Genomic DNA, 12,802 nt, shown 5'->3' with positions numbered 1-12,802 from the left:
AATGTTTTAGCATATTTTTTTGTATGATTTCTTATGGGAAAATTGGGTTCCAGTACGTTAAGCAAAATTCCAGTCTATAAATAACTTCACACAGAATCTCAATACAATGAGAACGAATCGTGAAAATGAGGTGTCAAAACAAACTCCTGCAGCGAATCCAAATAACCAACTTTAATGTTTACTGTACCTTTGATACCGCTCCTTTCTGTCGGTGATATTCTTTTTCCATCCGCACTGTGGCTTTAGATATCTGCCCGCATTCGAATCATCTTTTCCGCACTTCTCCAGGACTCCCGCACCGGGAAAGACTCGTAGGAGTGGCTGCCTCAACACTGCTACGTCAAGCTAGCACTCACACCGGAAACACATACAACTTCAATATACAAACTACAATATTCTTTGTATTTCAAGTCAATATCTTATCAATGTATTATTTCCCATACAGATAATTTATGTAGGTGTATTTATCATAACATTATCAAGATATTAAACCGTAGCCGTATTAGCATTATACAGCATTGCAGCAAAGCTAGCATACAGCAGCAACATCCGCCCTAGCCTCTATGCAGTATGCACCAGCTCCCTCCTCCCCCCCCTCCCCGGATACACTTAACCGGCTCTTCGGTGATGACAGATCGGGTATGACTTAGCTTTAAAATGATTATACTTTCAATAAAATTATCATACAAATCCAGTTTGAATTTGAGAACAGTCACTTACTGTAAAACATAACAGCGGAGGTTGTATAGTGTAGCTTATATTATAGTTTTACCTTTAAAAAAAAAAAACGCTGTCATGCGCAGAACAGCGCCCTCATCTGGCTGGAAAAAGAGATACGTGAGATAATGCACAGCAATTCAGGCGCAGTGCAGGGTCTACTCTATACTATTATCCTATGAGGTGCATCATGTAAAAAATAAATCACACATTTTTAGCCATATATTTAAGAATATATTTGAATATTTAGACTTAGACAGAAAAAAATGTTTGGTTACAGTAGCTCAATTGCAGTAGAAAAATAAAAAAAACACTTTTAAGCAAAATCCATTGCAATAGTGTAAAATGTGATAAAAAAATAAAAAATAATATGGATTTGCATATTTACCAAAAGGGTGTAGAAATTGATGTATTGATGTCCTGGAGCCTTCACTGTGGGAACGGAACTGGAGGAGTCTGTTGGAGTTTTAGATGGAAATTAAATGGTGAGTCTAAATGGTAAAGTAGTGCTAATGGTTTTAATAAATATAAATATAAATATAAATATAAATATAAATATAAATATAAATATAAATATAAATATAAATATAAATATAAATATAAATATAAATATAAATATAAATATAAATATAAATTTAATATTAATTTTTATAAATATTAAACAAAAAATACAAAATAAAAATAAAATAAATATTAATATTGATACGAATATGTTATTATAAATATTATATAATATATAAATATTATTCATTATTATTAATATTACATATAAAATATTAATATTTATGAATATTAAATAAAAATAAAAACAAAACAAAAAATTAAAATAAAAATGAAAATTAAAAAAATAATAATAAAAATAAAAATAAAAATAAAAATAAAAATAAAAATAAAAATAAAAATAAAAATAAAAATAAAAACAAAAATAAAAATAAAAATAAAAATAAAAATAAAAATAAAAATAAAAATAAAAATAAAAATAAAAATAAAAATAAAAATAAAAATAGTTAAGTAATATAAATTATTTGCAATTACAATATTAATATTACAATTAATATTAATATTAATATAATGCACGTACACAATCTTCCACTCTGGCTTCTTCACCAAAACTTCACAGCATCTGTTTTTGGAGCAGGAAAATTGATGTAGCACAAGACGTTCTATTTTTAGGCACAGGAACAACTAAGACCAACATTGTGCGTATGTATAAAAATATACTTTCTTTATTGGAGAAGAGGCAAGAGTGCAATAGACAGGAAGTCGGTATCTTTGTCAGGTAGTTACAGTGAAGAACAAACAATACGATACAGAGTAAAACATAAATTACAGTACAAAATCTGTACAGTCTTCAAATATTCACATATAGTATGTTTACCCAACTGATTACCCCATTTTCTCTTTGTTTGTTTTTAAATACGCCGTAAACAATCAACTTGCATAACATTTATGGCATAACAATGTCAACAAAAAATAAGCAATGTCAGCATCTCCACACGCTTGTGGCTATTTTGTCAATTTCTGGAGTATTTGTTTGCCTTTTCTTGTCTGGATGGAGCCAAAATGTGGCCATGTTGTCAAATTATTAGTCAAGGTACATCAAAATGCCAAAAGTGGAAAAGACAGCATACATGCACTAGATGTGCTGTATCACTCACCATTAATATTATTATTATTTTTTTAAACAAATAAGTGCAATCATCTCTTTGACTAAACAAAAAAACGTAAACAAGAGCGTAGAGTCAGAAATTGAGCTAAATATTTATAGTTAATATAGTTAATAAACATAATTATCGGACTCTATGGTAAGATGGTGTCAAGGCAATTTGGAAGGTAGCGCCACAGCTACATTTTTTTTTCATTGGCTTTTATAATTTCTGTGGAAAGGCCTAGTCCAAGTCCTGACCTGAATCCTATTCAGATGCTGTGGCCAAAATTCCGCCACATTGCTGGAAGAGACTCATTGCAAGTTATTACAAACGCTTGATTGCAGTTGTTCCATGTAGCTTGTAGCCATGTAGCATAATTATCGGACTCTATGGTAAGATGTTGTCAAGGCAATTTGGAAGGTAGCGCCACAGCTACATTTTTTTTCATTGGCATTTATCCGCCAAAATTCCGCCATGTTGCCGTAAGAGACTCATTGCAAGTTATCACAAACGCTTGATTGCAGTTGTTCCATGTAGCTCGTAGCCATGTAGCATAATTATCGGACTCTATGGTAAGATGGTGTCAAGGCAATTTGGAAGGTAGCGCCACAGCTACATTTTTTTCATTGGCATTTATCCGCCAAAATTCCGCCATGTTGCCGTAAGAGACTCATTGCAAGTTATCACAAACGCTTGATTGCAGTTGTTCCATATAGCTCGTAGCCATGTAGCATAATTATCGGACTCTATGGTAAGATGGTGTCAAGGCAATTTGGAAGGTAGCGCCACAGCTACATTTTTTTTCATTGGCTTTTATCCGCCAAAATTCCGCCACGTTGCCGGAAGAGACTCATTGCAAGTTATCACAAACGCTTGATTGCAGTTGTTCCATGTAGCTCGTAGCCATGTAGCATAATTATCGGACTCTATGGTAAGATGGTGTCAAGGCAATTTGGAAGGTAGCGCCACAGCTACATTTTTTTCATTGGCATTTATCCGCCAAAATTCCGCCATGTTGCCGTAAGAGACTCATTGCAAGTTATCACAAACGCTTGATTGCAGTTGTTCCATTTAGCTCGTAGCCATGTAGCATAATTATCGGACTTTATGGTAAGATGTTGTCAAGGCAATTTGGAAGGTAGCGCCACAGCTAAATTTTTTTCATTGACTTTTATCCGCCAAAATTCCGCCATGTTGCCTTAAGAGACTCATTGCAAGTTATCACAAACGCTTGATTGCAGTTGTTCTATGTAGCTCGTAGCCATGTAGCATAATTATCGGACTCTATGGTAAGATGTTGTCAAGGCAATTTGGAAGGTAGCGCCACAGCTACATTTTTTTTTTCATTGGCTTTTATAATTTCTGTGGAAAGCCCTAGTCCAAGTCCCGACCTGAATCCTATTGAGATGCTGTGGCCAAAATTCATCCACGTTGCTGTAAGAGACTCATTGCAAGTTATTACAAACACTTGATTGCAGTTGATCCATGTATCTTAGGATTATTTTTCCTCTCTTAATAATAAAATTTTAATGATCTGCGTGATAAATATGCAACTTAAACCACTTTAAAATTCACCTTTTGGTAGGTAGTGGTCAAGTCGTGGGGTGAAAAAAAAAGTAAGAACGTCAGTGCAAAAAAAAGCCTTTCAAAGGACGAATATCAAATATGGCGGTCGTAGTCGCCGATCATTTTCCGCGTGTTGGACGCCAGAAAGATGTCGTTGTCTCGTGGACAGTCGTAATGACAGGAGCACGTTTTTATAAACATCATCTGTTTCCTAAAGACGTCTCCTTCCGGACAACGGAACTCTACCTCGGCGGTGATGGTGACGTGAGGCGTGCAGCATCGGTTGTCGGTGCAAACGCCGCAGAACTTCGGTTTGTACGTCCTGGTGGTGGAGCAGCCTGATAATTCGAAACGCATTCCTTGTTGGGTTTTCGGTGTCCGAACACATTTTTTTCCTCTCTGTGGAAAAAAAAAAAAAAATTCCCGATATTTCAACTTTTATTGTAATATTATGAGTATAAAATATTCCGAACCTTAATTTCTTTCTCCTGCTGGATGTTGCAAGGTCTGATCATGCAGATCCTGGTCTGTCTTCCCAGTTGGCACCCATGGTTGTCGTTGGTGATGCGGGATGAGACCCCCATTCCGCACGTGGCCGAGCATTCACTCCAATCGGTTGTCTGGACGATGCAGTTGTCTCTGGGACTCTCCGCTTCCGATGCATGGAAGGACATTTCGGTGAATCCCGGGATGGGTTGTGAGGACGGCACAGGTTGAATCTGAGAAGGCTCTGCAATGACAGAGGGAGGGGGGGGGGGGGGGGGGTTGACTTACTTATATATGTTGTAGTCCTGGATTACATAATAATTATCGGTACCGAAAGATTATGTCAAAGTGAAAGTAATTTTTTTTTTGTTGGGAGCTGATATTTTCCTGAAACTTGCCTATGTTCTACTGCTGGTTACTAAAGAACAGAAAAAGGAAGAAACAAACTTTGATTTTCTGGTAAATAAAAATAAAAATAAAAATAAAAATAAAAAAAAATAAAATAAAATAAAATAAAATAAAATAAAATAAAATAAAATAAAATAAAATAAAATAAAATAAAATAAAATCAAATCAAATCAAATCAAATCAAATCAAATCAAATCAAATCAAATCAAATCAAATCAAATCAAATCAAATCAAATAAAATAAAATAAAATAAAATAAAATAAAATAAAATAAAATAAAATAAAATAAAATAAAATAAAATAAAATAAAATAAAATAAAATAAAATAAAAAATGAAAATGAAAATGAAAATGAAATTGAAATTGAAATTGAAATTGAAATTGAAATTGAAATTGAAATTGAAATTGAAATTGAAATTGAAAATGAAAATGAAAATGAAAATGAAAATGAAAATGAAAATGAAAATAAAATAAAAATAAAAAACCCTCATGAGGAAAAGCGGTAGAAAATGAATAAAATGTGAATAAAATTAAATGGTGAGTCTAAATGGTAAAGTAGTGCTAATGGTTTTAATTAGCACTAATATAAATATAAATATAAATATAAATATAAATATAAATATAAATATAAATATAAATATAAATATAAATATAAATATAAATATAAATATAAATATAAATATAAATATAAATATAAATATAAATATAAATATAATTATAAATATAAATAATTAATAATATTAGAATAAATGTAAATATGATATTATGTATATTTTTATTTTTATTTTTATTTAATATTTATAAATATTAATATAAAGAGTAATATTAATATAAATATTGATGTTTATATTAATATTAGTTACAGTTACTGTTGATATTAACATGAACATGAACATGAACATCAACATCAACATTAACATTATATTAATTTTAAATTTTATTACTAAAAATTTATTTTATAATTATGTTATAATTCTAAAATTGTAATATTATGCAAAAACACAAAAACAATAACTTCTGCCCTCCTAAACAGAGAAGCAAAGCTTGGGGAAGGGCGGGGGAAGCAGAGTTTGAGCCACAGCCACGCCCATAAGGAAGCCTCTGTGACATCACAAAAGAACAGTGTTACCACGCCCCCTGAAACCGAGTGTTTTGAGCCATCCCAAACTCTTTTGAACCTGAAACTTTGTCATAGTTCAACATGAGAATACAGTCTCCTTTAAGAAGTTTAAATACTTCAAAAATATAAAGTATATATAAAGTATATAAGTATATGTATATAAGCGACGAGTCGATACTGACCGCCCATCACTGACTGGTAGTGGTGGTCTAGCGGCGTCTGGTCACACACCCACTCTTCACAGCACTTTCCTGGAATTCGGATGGAGCGAGGGTACGGACAATCAGGGGAGGGCAACCGGACGTTACTGGGACATGTCGGCACGCAACCGATCTCGCCGTTCATACACACGCATTGGTGTTTACAGCTGGGCTGGAAGGACTCCCCGCTGTGGTAGATGATGCCCCCCAAGTCACATGGCTGACCCTCCTGAGCTGTGGGGAAACAGATACGTGGGCATCGTCACCTACTGATATTCATCATTCATAATGTTTTACCAGTTATTATTATTATTATTATTTCTTTCTGGTTACTGGGTCTGATATTGGCTTTTTTTTAGCCGATAACTGATATCCCAGAGGCTAACGTGAGGAGCTAGCTTGACTTCATTACAAGAGGTGGGCTTGCTCTGTATGTAAACAAACTGTGGTGTCACCCTGGTTAATATTATTCATTATTATTATTATTATTATTATTCATCCTTATGAGTGTGGCGGGGGGTGCTGGAGCCTATCCCAGGTGTCTTTGGGCAAAGTGGGGTACACCCTGAACTGGTGGCCAGCCAATCACAGGGCACATATGTAACCCATGTGTTGGTTTATTCAATTTTATTTCACTAATAATTAGATTCTTGTATGTATTTGTTGCATTATGCTTTTTTTTTTTCATTGGCAATTATGTGTGAACTTTGACACCGTGTGATGTCACTTCCTGCTCTTCAGTCGCCTTTTGGACTGCTGAGGACGAGGTATGCTAGTTAAATTAAAATTAAAATTAAAATTAAAATTAAAATTAAAATTAAAATTAAAATTAAAATTAAAATTAAAATTAAAATTAAAATTAAAATTAAAATTAAAATTAAAATTAAAATTAAAATTAAAATTAAAATTTAAATTAAAATTAAAATTAAAATTAAAAAACGTAAATTATATTAAAATTAAAAAAAATAAAATTAAAAAATTAAAAAAAACAAAAACAAACTTAAATTATATTAGGAAAGCAGGAAGTGAACAAATTAAAATTAAAATTAAAATTAAAATTAAAATTAAAATTAAAATTAAAATTAAAATTAAAATTAAAATTAAAATTAAAATTAAAATTAAAAAACATAAATTATATTAAAATTAAAAAACGTAAATTATATTAAAATTAAAAAAACTAAAATTAAAAAAAAAAAAAATAAATTATATTAAAAAAGCAGGAAGTGAACAAATTAAAATTAAAATTAAGTAATTTTTTGGATAAAAATGTAAAAAATTAAAAAAAAAAAACAAAAAACAAAAAAAAACAAACTTAAACTATATAAGGAAAGCAGGAAGTGACCAAATGTAACAGTTACTGATTGTAAAAGTACCAGATGGAGGAGTAGGATTTAATAAGCTTTGCTTCTTCCTACTTCTTTTGGACATGTGGAACTGTGAACTGATTATGGGATGCATTAAATTGTAATCTGATGCATGTTCAAATGGAATAAAACCATTACCATTACCATAAATGACTTTTCATATTGTTAGAAAGACCATAATTTACATGGTTTGTGTCACTGATAATCTTCAGATTTGGGCGTTGTTTTGTCTTACTGTGTTCGGCGGTCAGTAAACGCACCACAGTGAGGGCCATTTTGTGTGTTGAGCTATTTAATAATGAGCTAATATTAGCATTCAAGCTAACTGTATGACCAACTTTAGTTAATTTCCTTGTAGATTTCTGTATGTAATGTGCCTTAGGCTCATTATTATGTTTATGTAATATGAGTCACGTTACTTTACTTATCATTTAATGTGTATTTGTATTGTATGTATGTTGTTCCAGTACCACATCATAAAGCCTTATTAAATCCACCAATCAGAGGACATGTAAACGTGTGAGTGCAGCATGGTGGACCAACGGAGGTTGTGGTACCCATGCAGATGCCGGTGTCGGTGTCACTCAGCAAGGCGTAGTCACAGTAGAGCTCCTTGTGGTGGTCGCAGGGCTCCAGCAGGGTACAGGGCTCGCCCAGCTGCCTGGCACACACTTTACAGCAACCGCATCCATCCAGCACCAAGCTGGTCCCTAGCGGGCAGGGAGGGGGGTCTCCGGGGCAGGCACAGGGTCTGGAGCAATCCTGGGCCACTGTCTGCACACATGTAACACATATATAATAATGTTAATGGGGGGCAAAGGTATGAATAATAAACCAGTTTAGACTTGCTTCTAATGCACTTTTATGGTCAATAAACAAGGGAAACCTCACACACGCTCAACAGGGGCCCCAAAAAGTTTACATTTCGTGATTTTTGACAAAAAACATAAGGTAATGTCGTTTTGAATGAGATAACACAACAAAATTGTAACATTATAATAAAACATCTTACAAGCTATCAGGAAAAAATATTTCCACAATAGTTAATAATTGGAATAACTGGATAATAAAAATAAAAATAAAAATAAAAATAAAAATAAAAATAAAAATAAAAATAAAAATAAAAATAAAAATAAAAATAAAAATAAAAATAAAAATAAAAATAAAAATAAAAATAAAAATAAAAATAAAAATAAAAATTTGAATAATGTTGGCAATATTAGTAATAAAAAGGTTTGAATGAATCAACACAACAAAATTGTAACATTATAATAAAACATCGTACAAGCTATAAGAAAAAATAATTGTCACAATAGTTAATAATTTGAATAACTGGATAATAAAAATAAAAATAAAAATAAAAATAAAAATAAAAATAAAAATAAAAATAAAAATAAAAATAAAAATAAAAATAAAAATAAAAATAAAAATAAAAATAAAAATAAAAATAAAAATAAAAATAAAAATAAAAATAAAAATAATGTTGGCAATATTAGTAATAAAAAGGTTTGAATGAATTAACACAACAAAATTGTAACATTATAATAAAACATCTTACAAGCTATAAAAAAAAATAATTTTCACAATCGTTAATAATTGGAATAACTGGATAATAATAATAATAATAACTTTGAATAATTTTGTCAATATTAGTAATAAAAGAGTTTGAATGAGTTAACACAACAAAATTGTAACATTATAATAAAACATCTTACAAGCTATCAGAAAAAAATAATTTTCACAATAGTTAATAATTGGAATAACTGGATAATAATAACAATAATAACTTGAATAATTTTGGCAATATTAGTAATAAAAGGGTTTGAATGAATTAACACAACAAAATTGTAACATTATAATAAAACATCTTACAACCTATAAGAAAAAATAATTTTCACAATAGTTAATAATTGGAATAACTGGATAATAATAATAATAATAATAATAACTTGAATAATTTTGGCAATATTAGTAATAAAAATAATATTTTTTAGAAAATTAAGTTGGGAAAAATTGTGATATCACAATAAGTCAAAATATGATGGTAAGAAATTTCATAGTCAGTAGAAAAAAGGTAATAATACACTTATTTTTTTGGATTTGTTAGCAAAATGTCCAATGTTTTATATCAACACTTGCAAAAAATAGCCGCTAGAGGGCGACACCGGACTACAGCATGCATCCCATGTTTTCCTGCTTATAGCTACACAGGTGGTAAACAATCGGGAAAATATTGTTATTACTAACTATCAGCTGTCATTCATATTCATAAATTCATATAAGTTATTACCTAGTAGTTTCCAACTCCCAAATTATGATAACTTATGACGAGGAGACTTACCAGTGAGATTATGAGCAGAAGAAGGGAGAATGTGGCGAAGGTTTCCACGGACATAGTTAGTTCTTCACAAGATGGTGTCCACTCCAGTTGTATGGATTTGGGTCTACTGGCTCCTGTGGGCAGGAGGCTGCGTCTGGTTGAGCTGCTCGGAGAGGACTGGGTGTAAAGGATGGAGGGGGTGGGGAGAGGGGGGTTGAGTTTAAATACCAGGGCAGTGGGTGTAGCCCCGGGAAAACTACAGCCCATTGCCACTGTGTGCTGGGAGAGATGAAAACATTGGGATTCAAACGTTTCACATGCTGACGAGCTGACCCGTCATTGGCTCGTGGGTGCGGTGGGTAAAAAGCCAGTTGCTGTCATGGCGATTCGAATGACGGCACACCTTGGTTTTCATCGTTAGGATAATATTTTGCAGGTTTTTGATCCACAGCATCTCAATAGGATTGAGGTCAGGACTTGGACTAGGCCACTTCAAGGTCTTCATATTCTGGGTTTTGGATCTTTGTCCTGCTGTAGAACCCAAGTTGGTTTCAGCTTGAGGTCACCAACAGATGGACGGATTTTTCTACTTATCACAGGAAGTCTTCCGGGTCCTGAATCAGCAAAACAGCCGGAGACCATCACACTACCACCGCCATATTTTACTGTTGCTATGATGTTGTGGGATATTTTTGGTAGACAGCAGAATTCATGGTTCCATTTATCACAGCAAGTTGTCCAGGTCCTGAAGCAGCAAAAATCCCCAGGCCATCACACTACTACCGCCATATTTTACTGTTGCATGTGGGATATTTTTGGTAGACAGCAGGATTCATGGTTCCATTTATCACAGGAAGTCTTCCGGGTCCTGAATCAACAAAAACCTCCCAAGACCATCACACTACCACCGCCATATTTTACTGTTGCTATGATATTGTGGGATATTTTTGGTAGACAGCAGAATTCATGGTTCCATTTATCACAAAAAGTTTTCCGAGTCCTGAAGCACCAAAACAGCCCCAGACCATCACACTACCACCGCCATATTTTACTGTTGCTTGTGGGATATTTTTGGTAGACAGCAGAATTCATGGTTCCATTTATCACAAAAAGTTTTCCAAGTCCTGAAGCACCAAAACAGCCCCAGACCATCACACTACCACCGCCATATTTTACTGTTGCTTGTGGGATATTTTTGGTAGACAGCAGAATTCATGGTTCCATTTATCACAGCAAGTCTTCTGGGGTCCTGAAGCAGAAAAACAGCCCGAAACCATCACACTACCACCACCATATTGTTGCTATGATGTTCTTTTACACCAGATGTAATGTATGCCTCCCGAGGACTTCCAGACAAAAATAATAAATAAAATAAATAAAATAAATAAAATAAATAAAATAAATAAAATAAATAAAATAAAAATAAAAATAAAAATAAAAATAAAAATAAAAATAAAAATAAAAATAAAAATAAAAATAAAAATAAAAATAAAATAATAATTAAAATTAAAATTAAAAATAATTTAAGTTTGATGATGTTAAACATTGAAATCTGACAAACATGCAAATCCAGAAGAAGCCAAATACTTTTTAACACCTATTGTAGATATTCGACTTCAGAAACCTTTAACCAAGTCATCACTCGAGAAGAAACTGTTTAGCTCAAATTTTCCGAGTAAGCGCTGCAGATGGTTTGGATTAGGGTCACATGATGTTCTCAGCACAAACAACCAATTTAAAAAAAGACAAAAGGTCACTTCAGGGTCGCAGTGGGGGTACATTTTTTGTTTGTGCCCAAGTTCAGTGGCAGCGTTCACATCTGCACGAACGAACGAATCACACAGCAGGGAAAAAACCCAACAGATTCAAAAAAAAAAAACAAAAAACGTTGCTTGGAAAATATCGGGTTTGCTGACCTGTCCTCCACCTGGGGATTAAGATGGGCAAACCCAGAAGGAATTAGCACATGTGTGTGTGCACGCCAATGCTTCAAACGGATGAGACAGATGCCTGATGGGAAAAGTCCTCTTTGATCCATTAACGCCTCATTGACTTTTTTACCAAGAAGATACTTTTTGTTCCGGTTGTTGACTGATTCCGGTATCCGACCGGATTTTGTTGTACCCTTTAACCTAAAGCTGCCACCTGTGATCATTAGGAGTCTGAACTGAAGCGATACGGTTTGATTCCACAAAAAAAAATAAAATAATAAAGGATGCAGGATTTATATAAGTTTTAAAACACAGCGTCTTTTGTTATGTGCGCTTGGAGAGCTGCTGCTGCTCCGCGCTAACCATGTTATTATATGTTATTTGTCTCTTTTCTCCTGCCGCAAACATTACATAACCTTTCTTGTACGGACTACAGACTAACAACTGCCATGCCAGACAGCTGACATGATGCCTGATGGATGACGTACATGCAGCAGCAATCAACTCTGTTCTTTCTCACAAAAGGTTCCAGGTTCTCCTGCACAAATACACTGATTGTGTGGTTGTGGTTGCAGAAATACTAGCGTCTCGTCTCAACTCAACAGGTGAGACTGGCAGTGATGGACTGACAGATCGATGCGGAGATTCGCTGAATTTATGGTAAAGGTAATGGTTTAATTTCATTTGAACATGCATCAGATTACAATTGAATGCATCCCATAATCAGTTCACAGTTCCACATGTCCAAAAGGAGTAGGAAGAAGCAAAGCTTATTAAATCCTACCCCTCCATCTGGTACTTTTACAATCAGTAACTGTTACATTTGTTCACTTCCTGCTTTCCTAATAGTTTAAGTTGTTTTTTTTTTGGTTTAATTTTAAATTACATTTTTTTAATTTTAAAAATGTTAAAAAAAAAATTAAAAATGTTAAGATTTTCAAAATTATTTAATTATTTAATTTTTTATTATTTAATTTTAAAAAATTATTTTATTTTTTTTATTTGTACTCCGGTTTCCTCCCACATTCCAAAAACATGCTAGG

The 12,802-nt window shown here is 32.8% G+C and overlaps 1 protein-coding gene across 2 annotated transcripts; it reads right to left on the bottom strand.

Annotated features, from left to right (window-relative positions):
* Positions 1–1,921: 1,921 nt before the first annotated feature.
* ccn2b (cellular communication network factor 2b) lies at positions 1,922–10,495 on the bottom strand. Of its 2 annotated transcripts, XM_058047562.2 has the most exons (5): positions 9,850–10,495; positions 8,066–8,282; positions 6,127–6,378; positions 4,406–4,662; positions 1,922–4,331 (listed from the first exon to the last, which is right to left on the bottom strand). In XM_058047562.2, the coding sequence occupies exons 1-5, from the start codon at positions 10,093–10,095 to the stop codon at positions 4,026–4,028; spliced, it is 1,278 nt and encodes a 425-aa protein (XP_057903545.2). In that variant the 5' UTR covers positions 10,096–10,495; the 3' UTR covers positions 1,922–4,025. The 2 variants fall into 2 exon arrangements, with proteins under 2 accessions (XP_057903545.2, XP_078648027.1); XM_078791901.1 differs by lacking the exon at positions 6,127–6,378.
* Between the last annotated feature and the right edge of the window lie 2,307 nt (positions 10,496–12,802).

This window comes from Doryrhamphus excisus, linkage group LG7, assembly GCF_037039965.1.
Source record: "Doryrhamphus excisus strain RoL-2023G ecotype Guam linkage group LG7, RoL_Dexc_Guam_v1.1, whole genome shotgun sequence".
NCBI lineage: Eukaryota > Metazoa > Chordata > Actinopteri > Syngnathiformes > Syngnathidae > Doryrhamphus > Doryrhamphus excisus.
Note: the sequence above shows the minus strand (reverse complement) of the source record. Positions and strands in the feature narration are given on the sequence as shown.